Source organism: Heloderma suspectum, chromosome 3, assembly GCF_057233095.1.
Source record: "Heloderma suspectum isolate Gila_16-S chromosome 3, 16-S_ref, whole genome shotgun sequence".
NCBI lineage: Eukaryota > Metazoa > Chordata > Lepidosauria > Squamata > Helodermatidae > Heloderma > Heloderma suspectum.
This window is the reverse complement of record NC_139460.1, coordinates 125,941,407-125,961,589: the sequence shown is the minus strand read 5'-3', so window position 1 is coordinate 125,961,589 and position 20,183 is coordinate 125,941,407. Positions and strand designations below refer to the sequence as shown.

The following is a 20,183-nucleotide window of genomic DNA, read 5'->3' as shown; positions in this document are numbered from 1 at the left end:
GCCTATTTCAGGACCAGATCAGCAGTTTGCAGCTTCTTCGGGACCTAGTCGATAATGTTATTTAATCCTTTTCAGTGCCAGACTATCAATTTTCACAAATAAGTTTCTTACAAGCCATTTTACATTTTAAATTTTACCATACTACTGTCTCTTCTGGACCAATAAAAATGATTAAATGAAATATATCATGGAAATTAAAGCATTCAAGAATTGAAAAGTTAAACCATCTCCATCCCTCAAATTTTACATTTTCATCTGAAAAATGCATTTCCTAAGAATCATCAAATATTCATAACATGCAAATATTGCAAAAGGAACAAACATTCTTGTGCCATCTTAAACACTAACAAATTCATTATGGCAAGGTGAATAAAGAAACACTTCCCATAATCCTGCTAAAGGCTACCATGTACATATCCCTAATTGGGTGAGGCATCATACATGTAAACTTATGCTGCAGATGGCATTCCCCTTTCCCCCCACCCCCATTATCCAAACCTTTGCACAAAGATTAAATTTCTTTGATAGTCTGTTTGGCAGGGGGCAGGATTTACCACACAGAAGATGCTTAGAAATTCAGCTTTATTTATCCAACTACCCATGCAGCCCCAGGTGAACTGTGGGAATTTGTTAGGAGCAGAGCCATTGTGTGTATCTTCTCTCGCTAACAAGGAGAAACTGCAAAAAAAAAAAAAAACTGCTCAGTGGACCTTTCACATGTCCTTTCAAGTTTATTCTTTTTTGCTTTGAAATGCCAACTTGTTTCTGCACCTGAACGTGCTAATTAGCTAAAAATCAGCACCAGCATGGATGTCCTGTAATCATAGGAGTCCATTTGCCACGTCCAAACTGCTCTTCAAAGCAGTTGCACAAAGAGTTGCTAAAATTGCATACGGCTCACGTTTCTATTGTTTGACGGGCACTGAGAGATGTTGGCACCAAAGGTACATCATGGGAAATATGGTGTTCTGGTGGCATTTGGTACCTGACCTTTTTCCAGAACTTGCTGTTGGGAGAACGAGAGCTTCTCTTTGAGAGGTCCCCTTTCCATCTGATGGCTCCCTGCTTTTGCTTGATGTATCTAATGGATTCTGGCATGTTGCTGTAATCCTTCATTGTATCCATTTCAATCAGGATGACTTTCATTCCATCAGGTATGAGGGCATGGTACACAACTATGTGCTGCTCTGAAGCCTCTTCCGAGCTAGGCAGTCCTGGTACTAGAATAATTATCAGCCTTCTGCTTTGTTGTATGGTTTCATCAACAACACTGACTAAAGCTGTAAAGCACAAGAGATAAAGACAAGACTAGAATACGGTTAAGATTCAAAATTTCATTCTTACTGTAAAGCATACTTTAAACATTCCCATACTATTGCTACTTTCACATACCAAGGTGAACATGACTAGAATGGTTTTTCTCCTATTCCTTAATTATACTATATTTTCTAACTTTAATAATATCACAAGGGTACATTTGCTTTATATCAACCATTCCCAAGATTCTTAGCACCTAACCAGATGTGATGGGAATAGCCACATTGTTTATTCATGTGACTGCCCCATTAATGTATAAGGTGGGAGGTAAGTGTGTGTGGGGAGGAGGGGGACTCAAAATGTATGTGTGACCTAAACCCTCTCCATCCCCCACTTCACCTCACTGTGCTTCATTACTTCAGATGCTTATTTCCCAACCTGGGATCTCTCTCAGTTTCAGAACCAGATTGGCGAAAAAGTGTCTGCAGCAACTGAATGAGAAGGAAGAGAGGTCAGGGTGTATCCTTCCTCACCTGCGTGTGCCTTTTATTGTTAAAATTAGATTCCTCCACGTCCTTCCCAACTTTATAGGCCAGACAAATACAACCACCATCATAACCCTCAGCAATGTTCAACTCATATGGAGTGACTGCATCATGGGTAGGCAACAGTGGCCCACAGTCTGCATGTGCTGCCCACCACTGAATTTCAATTGCCAGCAAACAGCAATGGTGGCCTAAAAGGCCAAATTAGCTTAAAAGCCTTGATTTAAAGCTAAATCTGGCCTTGTTTGGTGGCAAACCGCCAATTCCAATTCAGCAGGGATGCAACCCTTAGTGGGTTCCGGTGGGTTGAAAATGGCCCCCAGAGCCTCCAAAGTGGCACAGCTCTGGACTACTTATTTAGAGAGCAAAACTCAGGCAGGAGCAAAAATTTGATGACAAAGGATATAGATTCAGAGGTGCATGCACACAGCATGTTGTACGTTATTCTAATATTCCTTGTTTCAGTGACATCCTAGAGTGAACGGTGCCAACTCAGCTCCAACTTTTCTTGGATGAAACTGATCTTTTCCATTCTGGGTTCAGGACCTGTTTTGGGAAAGATATAGCCTTGGTGGATAACGTATAGGGGGAGTGCAGGGGGTTCTGCTGGACCCCTCATTGGCATTTGATACCATTAACCATGGTATCCTTCTGGGACATTTGACCAGTATGGGACTTGGTGGGTATTGTTTTGAAGTGGTTCCAATCCTACCAGCTACAGCTGGTACTGGGGGACTATTGCTCAACCCCTCAGCCACTGGAGTCTGTTAGATTCTACTTTGTTTCCTGTGCTTTTTAACATATGCATGAAGCTACTGGAAGAGGTCATCCAGAGTTTGGTGGTTTGGTCCCATCACTATGCTGATGATGCCCTGCTCTATCTCTCCTTTTCAACTGATTCCAAGAAGGCTGTTGAAGTCCTAGACACAGTGATGGATTGAACATGGGCTAAACATTGACCCTCAACCCAGATAAAATGGAGGCACTGTTGGTCAGGAGAAAAGCTAATTTGTCTACTGATCAGCTTGTTCTGGATGGGGCTGCACTCCCTCTGACGTTTGTAGCTTGGGGATACTTCTGGACCTGGCATTGTTCCTGGAGGGTCGAATGGCTGCTGTGGCCAGGAGTGCCTTTGCTCAGCTTTAGCTGGTGCACCAGTTGTTTTCCTTCCTGGAGAAGGAGGAGCAAGCCACAGTGACCCATACCTTAATCACCTCTAGTTTAGATAACTGCAATGCGCTCAGTGTGGGGCTGCACTTGAAGACTGTACAGAAACTGCAGCTACTGAAAAACACACTGGCTAGATTGTTTTCTGGTGTGTGCTTTCCTGAACTATTTCTCCGGTCTTGTATCAATTGTACTGGCTTCCTATTTGTTTCCAGAGAAAATTAAAAATTCAAATTTATTGGAAGTTATCAATAAAGCCCTAAATGGGCTGGAGCCAGGAAATCTGAAAGATCAACTCCTGCCATATGATAGTTTAAAATCTCTTTGGAAGCCCTGTTAGGTATTTCACCACTGAGATAAATTAGATTGATGGCAACACCGCACAGGTTTTTTTCTGTGACAGCACCCCGATTGTGCAACTCCCTCCCTAAGGAGTTTAAACTGGCTCCCTCTTTATTTAGTTTTTGTTCCACCTGGCATTTGAATGGTTTTCAATGTAATTCTGCGCTCTGTTTTTAAAGACAATTTTAAAATGTATTTATTATATTTAATTATTAAAATATTGTTTTATCTAAGTCAAGAGGAATTTAAGCCACAGTTTTGGTGGTTTGCAGCAAGGGAAGAGAAATTCTACTGCACTGTATGCATAAGCCACTGGACCATGCCCAAGATTAAACTAAGATGCCTATTTCTTGCAAGTTATTACCACCCCCGCCCCTATTTATTATTGACAAAATTTAGATTAAACTATTTTATTTTAAAAGCAATTTAGAGAAATGAATGTTACATTTTACCTTTTCCTGGTAAATCATCCCTGCCAAGTATAAATAGATTATACCCACACTGTTTCTCCAAAACCTCAGGAAGCACTTTCAGGGCAAAGCAGTCTTGGGTTTCAGTTTTTGGATACAATACATATGCATCATAGATCTTCCCATCTGAAACTGAACATGACAGACCAAGGTAATTTGCAGAGCTAAACAATATTGCAAAGGTGCTATATTTAAGCGACCTACTACCAGCAGCTAGAATGGCATGTATGTCACATGTGTAAGTGACATTTTATGGGTAATCCAGATCTGGGGTGAGTTTTTTCATTACTGGAGCAGCATGGTTGCAACTTTCTTACGATTCCTTCTCACACTGCTCCAGTGATGTTTCAACATGGGAGTATGCATGGCAAGGACTCATAATGTGACTATTTCTAAATCAACCAGAAAGAAACAGAGGTGCAAAGGTGGGTGAACATTCAAGGTGAACCCAAAAGAGAGAGAATAGTCTCACGTAGGGATGTATGAATCCCTTACCTGGTTCCAGTCAGGGCATCCGCTGGGGGGGAAGGCGCTCCATCCCTCCCCCCGGAATCTTCGATGGGGGGGAGGCAATCCGGTCCTCCCCCCTGGAATCCTGCCCGGCCGGCTGTGCTCCGCGGCGGCTCCACGGAGCAGCCGTCCAGGGCCGTCTGCAGCCAGACTTCCAGCCGCAGACAGGCTGCTGCGGAGGAAAAGGCGGTCGCCATAGCGGCCGCCATTTGCGTCCTTCCAGGCTGCCGTGAAAGGCTACGTAAGTATTTACGTAGCCTATCACGGCATGCCCCCCCCAAAAGGTGTACGCAAATGGCGGCGGCTACGGCAGCTGCCATTTGCATTCCCTATTTTTCGCCATTTTATCCTACGTAAATATTTACATAAGCAATTACGGCGAAAAAAAAGGGAACCGCAAATAGCGTAGTGGGTGCTATTTGCATTTCTTTTCTTTTTTGCCATAAAAGCCTATGTAAATATTTACATAGGATAGAACATACGCCATTTTTGTTTAGTTTTTTCTTGGCTTGCCATGATAGGCTACGTAAATACTTATGTAGCCTATCACAGCAAAGACCAGAATGCAAATGGCGGCCGCAGCAGCTTGTCAAAGACCAGCTGCCACCGCCGCCGCCACCGAAGCCGCCGCTGGAGCCGCCGCTGTCCGGAACATCCACCCCAGGTAAGCCTCGTCCCGGGGGGAATCCGCAGGGGGGGCAGGTCATTCCGCCACGGATTTCGGGGGGGGCGAATGCCAGTACATTCGGCCTCATTGAAATCCGTGGCAGAATTCTCCACCATCCCTAGTCTCACGATGCTGGACCCACTCAGAGTGATTAACCAGGGTTTCAATAAGGCAGCACAAAGACACAAGCTGACCTTTTGAGACAACAGAACAGAGCACTTTCAAACTGGATCAACTGCAGTTTGACATTTAATCATGGCACAAATAATTTACCGGGGAGTATTAAAAAAAAAAAGGCATGTAATTCAGCATATACCAGGCTGCCAGGACAAGCCCATGATCTCTTTCAGAAGAACTAGAAATATTAGAAACATGCTGGTGAGAAGTAAATTCAACGAACATAGTGAGAGTCTACCCAATATTTTAGCAAGTACAAGGGGACATCACCATGTGGACACTGCAGCTATTGTAGATATATGTGCAAAGTTACCATATTTGTAAATCCCGTTAATCAAAAAACATACACTTTACAGCAGTTCACCACTTGCACCAGCAACATTGTGGTCTACACTATCCAGTGCAAGTGCCAAAAAAAAGCATGTGGCAAAAATTGGCAGACCCCTAAAAAGTGGATAGGAGAAAGAGGAAAAAAAGAAAGGTTCCTCCTGTGCAAGCACTGGGTCATTACTGACTCCTAGAGGGACACCGCTTGTGCTGGCGTTTTCATGGCAGACTATAGCGGGGTGGTTTGCCATTGCCTTCCCCAGTCATGACTACCTTTCCCCCAGCAAGCTGGGTACTCATTTTATCGACCTCGGAAGGATGGAGGGCTGAATCGACCTGAGCCGGCTACCTGGAACCCAGCTTCTGCTGGGATCGAACTCAGGTCGTGGGGAGAGTTTCGGTTGCAATACTGCCGCCTACCACTCTAACACCTGAGCAATATTAAAAACAAAATGCCAGGTGCTCTGTTAGTATGTCATTTTGGGGAAAAGAAGCATCTTCCACCAGGCTTTAAATTTGGGGCACTGGAAAAGCTTAATAAAAAAGAAAAGAAGGTACTGAAAAAAGAAATGGAGTGGATCCTGAAATTAAACACCCTGTCTCCATAGGGTTTAAATGAGGAGATAAAATTTTTACCACTCCTGTAGCTGACGTGCAGTTTTGAGACATTTCCTGGTTTTGTAGCTCAGCCCAGATCTACATCTTGTGTCATATCATTACAATCCCATCATGATAACACTATATCCCTCTCACACATTTATACCTTGTAGGATACACAATGACATTTGTTGTGGTATATTGGATAATGTGGAATAAAAAGCAGGAAATAACAGTACAAAGCAGTATATCAAACGTGTAATGTGCTCCAACAGTTATCAGTGCACTTCAATACCATTATAAAGCAGTAGTGTAGATCTAGCCTCAGTTTAGTGCAGAGATGGAAGACTTTGAGTCAATTGCTTTGTCATGGTAGAACCTGTAAGAATGTTTAAGGAAAAAAACCTTGTCTAATAGCGTAAAAAAACAGCCTTCAGTATACTCTTTCCAGTCTTCAGTGAATTACAGATAGAGACATTGCGTTATGAGAATCTCTGCAGACATTTTTATAAGTGAATCTGGATGTACAGGCCTTGCTTACAGTGTGGAATATTTTATAGGTTTTATAATGATTAATTGTATGCACAGGCCTTGTTGCAATGTGCCTTGTTGTTGTTGTTGTTTTAAAAAATCTTATATATGCATTTATGTGTTGTCCTACTTCATGTCATTAGTGTTGTTGTTAGACCCCCTTGTAAGGCCTATAACAAAAATAGAGGCTGAAACATGTCAGGCTTTTTACCAGTAAAACCTTGTCCAGCATCCTGAGACTATTCCCACTATTCCCAAAGCTAACGTTGTCAGCTCCGGAAAGAGGATGACTCATGGATGTGAGAAATGATGTTATAGGCCCTGCTGAAATGATCTCCAGGGTTCAGTCATTACAGTGACTGCATTCGGATGATCAGCAGAGGAAAGGAGCCACTGTGGCTTCTTTTCCCAGCGCTATGCATGCCACTCACACGCCTGCCATTTCCCTAATTAACCCTTCTGCAACATGGCTTGCAACATTGTCTGAACTCAGTGAGGTGAGTAGCAGAGCTGGCTTCCAAACCATGCCTCAAACCATGGCTTGTTGTAGGGGTTAGGGGGTGATTTGAAAGCCATCCCCACCGTGTACCTCGTTGTGTTCGGACAACACAGCAACCTGTGCTGTGGTGAGGGTAATTAGGGAAATGGTGGATGTGCAAGCAGCACGTGTGGGGTGAGTGGCTTCTTCCTTCTGATCATCCAAACCCCAGCAGTAACAGTGCAGAAAGTGTCTAAAAAAGAGTGGAAACTCTTAAAATGGATTGTCTGCCATTATTGATCTCATAAAGGAACTCTCAACCATCCGAAATCTCAGCGGTTAGCCACTGCCTTCTTATCTTGCTACCATTAATAATACTATCAATCTTTCACTACAACTATGCACATATTTGCTGTGGCATGCTTTACTTATTTTTGGACGCTGGATCCAGCGTTCCTTTCCTTTCACAGTTCCTTACAGTAAACAATGTGGCATTACCTTTTTTATGAAGAAATGGGCGGCAAGACTTTCGATACCAAAGTACAATCTCAATCTTGAATAACATGCAGATGAATATAGGAATAACTATTAGTAATACCAATGCAACAAATCCTGTAAGATTTTTAGCTGCATCAGAAAACAAAAAACAACACTGGAAGTGAAATCACTCAGATATAAAGATATAAGCAAAGTAGATAAACAAATGTATTTGAATCTGCTGCAGTAGTGGTGAGCAACTAGAAGCTGCTGGCCAAGGCCATCTCCCCCCAGGGATGCTGCTTGATTCTCCAGCTGAAAAAGCAGCATGCACGGCACCAGAATCTGCAGGCAGAGCACTTTACAAAATAGAGGTTGTGGCACTGACCCACCAGGAAGTGCTTTTGTATCAGACAGAAGAGCAACTTTAAATTTGATTTCTCCCCATTGTTAAATTGACTATATTTGACACTGTATATTCAAGGAGCTAATATTCGTTATAATCGTTGTGATGCAGGCCACAATCCAAGAATAGCCTTTATATGTGGCACGGGGGGGGGGGGAGGCTCTTCTTCTGCACTGAAGATGCACTTGAAATGCACCCACGTTTTTAAAAGCAGATTTTAAATGGCCTGCTCTTCAGCAAAACAGGGTCAATGGTGACCCGGACAGATTTGGCAATGTTTCGTCAAGATAGCATCCATTGGCATTAGTCCAGGACTGCATCTTTGAAGTAAACTTTTGTTAACATGTGTGCTTGTTTTTAATGCAGCTTCAGCATATGAGGAATTTGTCACACTTCCCCACCAAAACTGAGTTTGGAAATTGCAGCATGGCAATTAATGAAAATATCCCAAATGTATAGGCACAGTCCAAAGAAATTTGTGGCACTATTGCTGTTGCAAATTCTCCACTTATTGGAAAGACGTCTCACTGCAGTCAATAGGGATTACTTCCGGTAAGCATGCAGAGGATCTCTACGGCCCATCCCATACTTCCCATTAGTGTACGCAATATATTTCAGACTTTGGAGATCCTGCAGTTTCTTAATTCCTTTGCATGTCTCTAACTTTCCCTTGTTCCTTATTAATTTGGTTTTTTCACAGCTATACATTTGTACTAATAAAAATTAGAAGACATACTTGGACGTTGTATTGTGATGTATGCAGCAACTTCACCAGCGTGGCAAACAAACAACTGGTCATAATCTTCACTTTTCAACTTTGTAATGTTCAGAGACACAATATAAAGCTGTCCTCCTTTAGCAGGATATTCGTCTCTGTACCAAAAAGTAGCAAAGTACACATTGAAGGTATGTATTTTGTTTGGGGCAAAGGGAGTAGGTACAAACATCTCAGCCCAGATTTAAATGAGCTGCTGGATAGACTAGGCCACACCACCCACCCTCAGGGCTGATTCAGATATGCAGGAACAGATGTTGTACAATCCTCTCATTTTACAGTCTTCAGATTTCTTATATAGCCACCTTCAAAGAAGCAGTTCCCATGTGAAATCTCTAATGGGTGCACTTGCAAGACATGACAGTTCCTATGTGGATATTATATGGGAAGAGAGGGCTCTGTGTTCTGTACTAGCAGTGATGTCATGGGTATATAATCCAATAGATGGCTATGACAGTCACTAAAGGCAGAGGATCACATTGCACAGCAACCACAATTTCTGGTTGAGTGCTAGGAAGAAGCCATTTATCTTCATTAGTGGCACAACTTGGATGAAAGACAACTATATCCTCTACAACCAGCAGTTTGAAAGTATACAGTGAACTATCTTCAAACCCATCTGAGTTCGAATTATGCTACTGCATAACTTGGAATCTGGAATAGATGGATGAAAATTTAGACATAAGATTGGAGTTCTCTCTCTTACTCTTTACGGCACACTTTGTCAAATATTCTAGAAGCACAAGGATGCTTAAGAGCTCTCCTGTGGAAGAAATTTAATTGCTTTCAGGGTTTTGATTATGTAGAAAGAAAACAAAACATCTTACTATCTTCTATGAAAAACATTTGTATATCTTCTACAATATGGAACACTTCCCATATAATTTGTCTGCAAAGGAACCTGTGTATTGTTGTAATGGATTTTATGCATGTTCTGGAGACAGTAATGCAGTTTACACAGATCACTGACCAGATCTGTTGGCCTACTTCATTGACCCATGAAATTGAAAGCAAGTCATAGAACATACCCAATATTCCCCCGCACCTCTAAGTTGCAGGGGAATATCAGTGAATATTAGGCAATCTATATATCAAGGAAGCTTGTCTGCCATTATTGATCTCCTTGTGAAGGAACTCGGAGTTCCTGGAACACAGCTTGAAAACACATAGTAGAAAAAGATATAAAGAAACACAAATGTGAAGTTCTGTGCTGTAGTAAACAGTAGTCCAAGGTAGCTGATATTTTCATCTTCTGTTAGGAACCACCAAGACATAGCAACAAAGATGATCAGCGGACTGGAAATAAAGCCCTATCAAGACAGACTGAAAGAACTGGGCATGTTTAGCCTTGAGAACAGAAGACTGAGGGGAGATATGATAGCGCTCTTCAAGTACTTGAAAGGCTGTCACAGAGAGAAAGGCCAGGATCTCTTCTCGATCATCCCGGAGTGCAGGACATGGAATAATGGGCTCAAGTTATAGGAAGCCAGATTCTGGCTGAACATCAGGTAAAACTTCCTGACTGTTAGAGCAATACGACAATGGCACCAATGACCTAGGGAGGTAGTGGGCTCTCCCACACTGGAGGCATTCAAGACGAGGCTGGACAGCCATCTGTCAGGGATGCTTTGACTTAGATTCCTGCATTGAGCAGAGGGTTGGACTCGACGGTCTTATAGGCCCCTTCCAACCCTACTATTCTGTGATTCTGATTCTACTTTACAACCATAAAACTAGTATTCACAGGATTAAAAGAGAAAAGAAACAAGTCAAATCTTGCTTGATCAAGTCAAATCTTGCTTGATTTGTTTACATATGAAAAATGTATACTTACCTAAATCCTTCTTGAATTCTACCTTTATACAAAGCATTAACTAGAGTATTATTGACTTTCCAGGATATAGAAATAACAGCCTCTCTGTAACTTGACACTTTACACTCTGTAAATACATTGGATCCTGAAAAATTGGTACAGGAAAATGGCCATCAGAAGCTTTTAATGAACTGTAATTGTACAATGTAATGAAAACATTAAAAAAAAGACAACCATGCAAACTAACTTGAGCATGCCATTTCTTATCTCCATTAGGTGATAGGCAGATGAAGATTTAACCACTGGGCTGAATGGGGCTTACTCCCTAGTAAGTGTGTTTTGAATTGCAGCTTGATTATGCTACAGAGTAGAGGTGCACAGAAGTAGACGGAGATCTACTGATAGATCTCTGGATGATTTGCAATAGATCAGCAAAGGCTTCTGATTGTCAATAGTTTGACAATAGTGAATAAAAATGAATGTTTTCTTTTAAAAAAATCATGCTACAAGCTGACCTTTTTGCAAATCCTTTATCTCTTAGCCTCAGGGCTTCATAACACAGAGCTTTTATCTTGTGATTGAGATTGCTCCTTCACAAAAGTTTGCAGGCTCTTTACATGACGCTGTGACCCTCCTGCACAAATGGCCTTTGTTCTGTTTTAAAATAGATCGTGATAATAAGCTATCAAATTACCCCGTTGCGTTCCGCTTCAGTTTCCTCCATGAAAAGACGTAAAGCGGCAAGAAGAGGCGCAAGATCAATGAAAGATAATGGAAGACTTAGATATGGGGGGGGGGAGGAAACGCATGTAAAGGGAGTCAGTTGTGATCCTGCATTTCAAACGGAAGCAGAAAGCCCCGTTTGAAATGCAGTATTTTAGGCTGGTGTAGGAATGCCGTCACTGGTAAAATGTGAGTATTAACTGGCTGCCTTTGACTAGGGGTGCTTTCAGATGGAGGGTTCTTAGAACTAGCAAGTAGAAGGCAATGTGCAGCTATTCCAGCTTTTTCTCCTTAATGAATTTCCACAGTAAGAAAAAAAGTGGAAGAAGTGGTGGGAAAACACAGGAGGGTTACACATGGAAGACCACAATGTCTGGACCCTTGGTAAAATTCTATGAATAAGGCAGGGCGATAACACAATAAAAACCTCATCTGGAGGCAGCCCGAGGTATAGTACTGCACCTGGCTCTGATTAGTGGACATAAGGGCTCTAGTAAAGCCCAAGGTGTAGGTTATGACTGGCAAAGCCAGTATGGGGCCAGGATATCTGAAGGATCACCTCCTTCCATATGAACCTACCTGTAATTTACTATCATCGTCAGAGGTCCTGTTATACATCCCGCCACCTAGAAAGCCTATCTTGGTAGGTACTCAGGGTAGGGCCTTTTTGGTAGCAACACCCCAATTGTGGAACTCCCATGGGAAGTGACATTAGCTCCTTCTTTTCTTCCTTTAAATACTGTTCTCTCCGAATGGGATTTTAGTGCTATATGATATTTTGTTGCTCTTCCATTTTAATTTTAATACCACTCTTATTTTATGGTTTTCTGCTCCTGTGTTCTATGGTTATATGTGATGTTTTTAGTCTGCATCAACCTGGTCACCTGGTAGGCAGAGGATGTGATTTATACATCTAAGTAATTAATTAATTAATTAATTAACAAAGTTGATCTTGGAAAGCTGAAGTCTGCTCACATCTGCTATATAGCAGGTAGCAGATGTGCACAACTTAAGGCTATGCACTATGCAGTCAGGTTCATGGCTAGAATGTGGCATTTAAACCCAGTCCTCCCCAGTACAAGCCCAACAATTGGGCCTCAGCAGCCGAAACAGTAATGTTTGCTCTTAATGAAGACAATGCAACAGTGGTTCTGTCAAACTGATGTAGCCGTCATGACCTTGCCCCCGAAAGAATCCAGGGAATTGTAGTTTGTTCAGAGTGCTGAGATCTCTTCAGAGCAGGGGTGTGCAGAAGGTAGATTGGAATCTACTTGCAGATCCCTGCGTGTTTTGCAGTAGACAGGCATGGAGTTCTGACTCATAAGCAACCACAAAATGACTTTTGCCACCTGAATTAGGCTGCTGAAATAAAGGAAGTGTTGGAGGTAAACCACTTTAGTGTAAAAGGACTGTGAGCTCCATTCAGTTTTTTACTGAAAATGAATTCCTAGGGAGGATCTTCACGACAACGGAATAAGAAGCACGTTGGAGTATTACCCAGATTTTCATGGAATCAGCTTTGATTTGTCAGGGACACACAAAGCAAGATAAGCCAAGTGTAGCATACCTTTCAAATCCATTTTTCAGGGGTCACACAGCACTTGAAATGAACATACTTCCGGGTGGGGGGAGTAGAACTGAATGTCATCAACCTGACAGGGCTGCTCAACCAATGAGAGAGGCTAGTTTCCCACCCCTGTTCACACACAAACACCCTGCTACTACATTATTATGAATGGACAACAACTAATTTTTCCCCATGTGTGCAGATTTCCCTGAAGAAGCCAAAATCCCCAGTTCTCCAGTGCAGCATCTGAAGGTTCCCACTGAGCGCTTTCCCCCACCCAAATTTTGCCGCATTCCAGCAATAAAAGTTATTGCTCCCACCCCATTTTTCCTCATGTGTACACTTTTGCATATTGCTTCCACACACACCCCTTCTCCCTTTCTCCTTCTCCCTGCTCACAATAAGTTGTTGTTCAGTCGTTCAGTCGCGTCCGACTCTTCGTGACCGCATGGACCATAGCACGCCAGGCCTTCCTGTCCTGCGCTCTCTCCCGGAGTGTGCTCAAGTTCATATTCATTGCATCAGTGATGCTATCTAGCCATCTCATCCTCTGCCGTCCCCTTCTCCTTTTGCCTTCAGTCTTTCCCAGCATCAGGGGCTTTTCCAGAGAGTTTTCTCTTCGCATTAGGTGGCCAAAATATTGGAGCTTCAGCTTCAGTATCTGTCCTTCCAATGAGCACTCAGGGTTGATTTCCTTTAGGATGGACTGATTTGACCTCCTTGCAGTCCAGGGGACTCGTAAGAGCCTTCTCCAGCACCACAGTTTGAAAGCATCAATTCTTCAGCGCTCAGCCTTCCGTATAGTCCAGCTCTCACAGCCATACATTACTACTGGGAAAACCATAGCTTTGATTAGACGGACCTTTGTCAGCAAGGTGATGTCTCTGCTTCTTACTATGCTGTCTAGGTTTGTCATAGCTTTCCTCCCAAGGAGCAAGCGTCTTTTAATTTCATGGCTACAGTCACCATCTGCGGTGATCTTGGAGCCCAAGAAAGTAAAATCTGTCACTGCTTCCATTTCTTCCCCTTCTATATGCCAGGAAGTGATGGGGCCAGGTGCCATGATCTTCGTTTTTTTTTAATGTTGAGTTTCAAACCAGCTTTTGCACTCTCCTCTTTCACCCTCAACAAGAGGCTCTTTAGATCCTCTTCACTTTCTGCCATTAGGGTGGTATCGTCTGCATATCGGAGGTTGTTGATAATTCTCCCAGCAATCTTAATTCCGAGCTGTGATTCATCCAACCCGGCAATTCTCATGATGTACTCTGCATATAAGTTAAATAAGCAGCGTGACAATATGCAGCCTTGTCATACTCCTTTCCCAATTTTGAACCAATCAGTTGTTCCATGTCTGGTTCTTACTGTTGCTTCTTGACCCTCGTACAGGTTTCTCAGGAGACAGGTAAGGTGGTCTGGTAATCCCATCACTTTAAGAATTTGCCACAGTTTGTTGTGATCCACACAATCAAAGACTTTAGCATAGTCAATGAAGCAGAAATAGACATTTTTCTGGAATTCTCTTGGTTTCTCCATGATCCAGCGAATGTTGGAAATTTGATCTCTACTTCCTCTGCCTCTTCGAAACCCAGCTTGTACTTCCGGTAGTTCTCGGTTCGCATACTGCTGAAGCCTAGCTTGTAGGATTTTGAGCATCACCTTGCTGGCATGTGAAATGAGCACAATTGTGCGGTAGTTTGAACACTCTTTGGCATTGCCCTTCTTTGGAATTGGAATGTAAACTGACCTTTTCCAGTCTTGCGGCCATTGCTGAGTGTTCCAAATTTGTTGGCATATTGAATGCAGCACTTTAACAGCATCATCTTTTAGGATTTTAAATAACTCAGCTGGAAGACTGTCATCTCCACTAGCTTTGTTGTTAGTAATGCTTCCTAAGGCCCACTTGACTTCACTCTCGAGGATGTCCGGCTCAAGTTCAGTGACCGCACTATCATGGCTATCAGGGACATTAAGATCTTTCCTGTATAGTTCTTCTGTATATTCTTTCCACCTCTTCTGGGTGGACCTGCACGGCATAGCTTATGGCTTCACTGAGTTACGCAAGCCCCTTCCCCACAACAAGGCAGTGATCCATGAAGGGGGCTCACAGTAAGAAGCTCCTGTAAACCTGAAAGGTCATTACTGCAATAAAGCGATAAAATGGAGAAGGGACTTTACATAACAACTGAGAAAGGACTTTACATCAGAGAAACTACAGTACATCCAAGAAGCACAACATCACAATAGCGATAATGAAGAAGTGAAAGAGTGCTTTAGGATGATTTACTAAAGTTAGCCTTTAACCCTGCAGGGGAGCGAGATTTATTTCTTACTTCTGAGTAAACATGCACAGAAGGGGGGTATGTTAAAGATTAAAAGTAGGCTAGCTAAGGTGAATGAGTGTCCCCACCACTACGGTAATGTGAGGGGTCACTGCTGTGCTCTGAGGATTTTCTCAATGGCAAAAACAACTTCCATTGGGGAAATAAGAGGGAATGGGGTGTCCCACCTCCTTGACCACATCACTGCTACATCCCAGAGGCACACCCAAGATTTAGTGTAGGGAAGACATGGCACACTGTGGTAAAACCACCAGCGAGTGACTTTTGGTTAAAAAAAAAAAAAAAAAAGTAAAAGTAAAAGAAGTTTCAGAAAATTAGGGGTGTATGGATTCCCCACCGTCTGTTCCGGTGGAGAATCCATGGGGCGGGAGGTGAACCATTCCTCTCCCCCACACCCGGAATCCTCCAGTTCCGCTCCATTGGGATTCTGGGGGGAGGGACCTGGCTTGGGGGTGCTTACCTTCCCTCCTGCCACCAGAGCCATTTGCCTCCTCCCTGTCCCTGCCGATTGCCATGTCTCTTTTTTTAAAAAAAAAATGGCAATCAGGAGGATGTGCCCATAGACTTAAATGCACATAGAGTCATGAATCTTGCGTATAAGTCTATGTGTCCATAGGCTTATACGCAAGATTCACGGCTCTATTTTGCATATAAGTCTATGGGCATATCCTGCTGATTGCATGTGTCCATAGACTTATACGCAAAATAGAGCTGTGAATCTTGCGTATAAGCCTATGGACACATAGACTTATATGCAAGATTCATGACACTATTTGCATATAAGTCTATGGGCACATCCTCCCGATCGCCTTCTTTTTTTAAGACCTGGCAATCGGCAGGGACAGGGAGGAGGCGAACGGCTCTGGCTGACAAGAAGCAGCTGAGTGCCTTTCCGCCTCTAGTCCTCCTGGAGTGGAGGTAAGTGGTCCCAATCCGCTGCGGATTCCTGAGGCCGGATTCCAAAGAATCCAGCCTCATTTGAATCCGCAGCGGATTTCTCTGACATCCCTACAGAAAATGCGGCTTTTCAAGGGGGAAGCGGCTGGTTGGCAGAGGATTGGTGACGACATCATCTGTTGCAAAGGAACGCAAACTGCTCTGGCTTCGCACTAAATCACTCACAAAGACAGCCTGCTAGGCTCAAAGGCACGCTATTCTTTAATTCTAAGTGTATTGTCTTTAACCTGGCTCAGGTAGGCAGACCTTGAGGTTCAGTAAAAAAAAAAAAAAAAGTAGATCCCACAAACCTCAAGTATGTCCACCCCTTCTGCAGAGATCTCTGGCTCCTTTAGAAAACTACAGTTATCAAGATTACGTGGTGGGGATTTATGTCAGCATAAATACATCTTAAGAGGCATGTTCATTACTGACTGCTACCAATAATATTGCCTTTGACCCTGGGAAATAATGGAAAGAGTGCAACCAAACAAAATGGTCATCTGCAGCTCCAAAATGAGACGGGGCTTCTTCCACGCTCATGCCTGTGCTGGCTGCCTTCCACTTCCATCTCTTGGAACAGGAGAACAGAAAAAGAAGAACGTAGTGTTGTCTTCCATTCTCTGTGCTGGTGGGTAAAGGATGACCAAAGATGCAAACTGTCTACATGTCTGTCACTGGGGTTAAAATATTACTTGCAAATTAAGATAGCTGTTTTGTTTGATTTTTTGGCAATTTTCTATCAAAAATCAGAACGTAACCAAAGACTTACCAAGTTCAGCTTCAATTGTATTGTTCCTGGGGAACAGAATGTCTGTTCCCTTCCTCTCTTGATACTCTAGCAGTAAAAGAAACGAGAGGGGTTGCTTTTTAAGAAGAGCTCGTATATGTGTGAATACACACAAAAAGCAATAGGGAGTAACAAATTGCCACAATAGTTCACATCAGCATTTATTAAACATCATCATTTGTATTAGGGATTTGGAGTGTTTCTTGATATATTGCTTAATATACCTTTATCCTAATGCTACATCTGTCTATGATGGTTGTTTCTATTACTGATTGCTCACTACATCTGTACTACATCTATCTTATTCCCATCTTTTCGTTCCTTCCCTGACATCAGCTGTTTTACCCTCCAACTTCCCATAACCACTGCTTTCAGAAGAAATTACCACACCATTTGTTACGTTCTTGCACTTTGTCCTGACCACAAATGGGCACATCTCCTGTTCCTGTACTCTAGTTAGTTCCTCTCCTGTAACTTTCCAGGCCTCACTGCACTGATGACAACTTATACAAACCTAAAGTCAATGGCGGCTGGTGACTCCAGTTCTGGAGGGACAGTAATTCCATTCAGGGTGTTAGTTGCTACCAGCCAAAACCCTAACCGTGCTATCCCAGGCCCTGAAAGGTGCTATCCAGGGTGCTGAACCCATTTTGGGGACAGGATTCAGCACCTTGGATAGCACCATTAGATTTTTGGCTGGTGGTAACTTGTAAAACCCTGAATGGAATCACAGCCCCTCTGGAACTGGAATAACCAGCCACTACTACCTAAAGTCAACTATTGCTATGCCAATGACCTATCGTAGGCCCATGACCTATGGCTTTTGCTAATTTTATGCTACCACTATATGGGTAATATATGTGTGTGTGTGTGTGTGTGTGTGTGAGGGAGGGAAATGTATGTGATATATGTGTACACATTTCATATAGCCTTGCACTCTTACATCTCCCCAGTGTTCCTTCAGCTGTACATTGGTGAGATGAGCCAATTGGTACAAATTGACATCAGCCCAGCTTCAAAATATTTGCATTTTATTCAGTTTTTTATCTTAAAAATCACACTGTCTTTTTAGGTTGGTGCCATTTAAGCTGCCATGTTTAATTTTTCCCAAATTTTCACTAAAAACACTTTCAACTTTTTAAAAGTATTCACATATTTGTGCAATGGTGTTTACATTATAATAGTGCTCTAGTTCATATTTTTTGAAAAGGGAAAAAAAGATTAAAGAAATGGTATGCCCTAGTGAATTATTTCCACTCTGCACACACTGGTATGTCATGCCCACTTGTGTGGATAAAACATAGTGGGATGTACATACACAAAATCTGCTATCCCACCCCCCAAAGTATGGATATTCAACTGCAATAACTCATGTAACTCCCAATGGAACAGCAAGAGACAGCACTAGGAACTGCCAGTCAGCAAACATCCACAGGTCTATATTTTGCATTGTCAGTGATGCACACACACACAAGGATGTCCATCGCCAGGAAATCCAGCCTTTTGGGGATTCACTAAATTTCCATGGCACCTCCAACTTAGCTTGCATTTGCAAACCAAGCCATGGGTTTCTTCCCAAAATCTGAGGACTTTTTCAGTTAAAAAAAATGCGTAAAAAGGGATTTGCACAAATTACACAAATTGTGGTAGCAATTTGCACAAATTGCTTTTCACACTAATAATAATAATAATAATAATAATAATAGCAGCAAAAAACTGCAAGCTGGCCTGACTTGATGCAGATCAAGTCAGGCCAGCTCATAGGAAAGCAAGCTGAAGTCCAGGGGGTCAAGCTGGTGAAGGCTCATTGAGCTTCACCCCCCGGACAGGTTCTTCTGACATCCCTAGCACACACTGAAGCATATCTTACATGGATACACTCTCATTTCACAGTGACTAATCATTTCAGAGGGAGTTTTCAGAAGAAGCAGTAAGATTGGAATTAAAGAGAACCATTTATCAGAAAGTACATTTAATTTTAAAGTATCTGTCTCCTGTTTTCAACGTTGCAGTAGCAACATTTATAAAGGGACATCCTGAACACTACAAATTGTTTCTAGTGTCATCAGGAATAACAGTTTTAAAGCACAATGGATTTCAACTCCTGCACAAATTTGAAATTTGTGACTTGAGCACCTTGAAGATCACACCAGGCATTGCTTGGAAACCGAATGAAGTAAATGGAAGTTCTACATTGACAAAAGGAAGAGGGAAACCATTATCCAGGGAAGATGGGTACAAAACACAGCTTTCCCAGTGAACTAGCAAACACAAACACTTGCCTTTAACAGTCACCAAAATGCTCTTTGAAAAGTTGTAATTATTCCCCAAATAAGTGTATGTTCCTTTGCACTGGTATTTTCCCTCATCATCCTTTGTCACATTGTGTATTATAAGGTCCACTTTTGAGAAGACAAATCGCTCTCCCTGCAGTGGTGTACATCCCTAAACACAAGGAAGTAGAGCTTTTAAAAAAAATAAGCACAGAATATGAAATGTACACTTTATTAAGCTGCAACATGCTTACTATGGACTTCTGCTTATCCTAGACAAATCCCTATAATCAATCAGGGAAACAACAAAGCTTAAACTATTCCTCCTTTTTATATGATGTACAACACGTCTATACGGCTACATGTTCAGCATAAACTGCAATACACTATACTGAGCTTTGAAAATTCTGAGCTTTGAAGGAAGAAAAATCCTGACACAAATTTTCCAGAGTAATTTGACTCCGTTTATTCAGTTTCAGAATCAATATTGGTCAAATGATTTTGCACTAATGCATATTCTGACCATTTGAATAGTTTAGTGCTTTGTGTGACTGTAACATAAATAATTTTATTTTACTGAATATAAACATACACGCATGCATGCGCGTGCACACACACACACACACATATGCATTTCACAGTGACGTTACCTTATGAAGTAACATCTCTGCGTTCTATGAAAAAATAGAATCATATTATCTGTTTTGAGCAGAAACATGTATGTTGCTTTATTGGTCTGTGTGTGTGTGTGTGTGTGTGTGTGTGTGTGTGCATGTACACATAGCTTACATAAGTATCATGTCCTGTATAGTTTATTCTGTAATAAGCTCTGAAGAACTTTTTTTATATCACATTTTTATTCCATCCTTCCTTCAAGGAGTTCTGAGCAATGTGCGTGAGGCTGTCCAATTTTATCTGTACAAGAACCCTTTGAGTTTGGATACAGAGTGTGACTTGCCCAAGGTCACTGCAAGAACTTCACAGCAGAGAAGCATTTAAAGAACAAAAAACACCAA

General features: G+C 42.2%; 1 protein-coding gene across 1 annotated transcript in view; it reads right to left on the bottom strand.

Annotated features, from left to right (window-relative positions):
* Positions 1–897: 897 nt before the first annotated feature.
* The window catches only part of LOC146350194 (interleukin-1 receptor-like 2), a 31,531-nt gene continuing 12,245 nt past the window's right edge, over positions 898–20,183 (bottom strand). Inside the window, exons 4-10 of the mRNA XM_084841788.1 lie at positions 19,177–19,339; positions 16,877–16,942; positions 10,561–10,684; positions 8,688–8,824; positions 7,567–7,695; positions 3,764–3,913; positions 898–1,280 (exon numbers count right to left, since the gene is read on the bottom strand). Coding sequence (XP_084697914.1) covers positions 898–1,280; positions 3,764–3,913; positions 7,567–7,695; positions 8,688–8,824; positions 10,561–10,684; positions 16,877–16,942; positions 19,177–19,339 — 1,152 coding nt within the window. The remainder of the gene's footprint in view (positions 1,281–3,763; positions 3,914–7,566; positions 7,696–8,687; positions 8,825–10,560; positions 10,685–16,876; positions 16,943–19,176; positions 19,340–20,183) is intronic.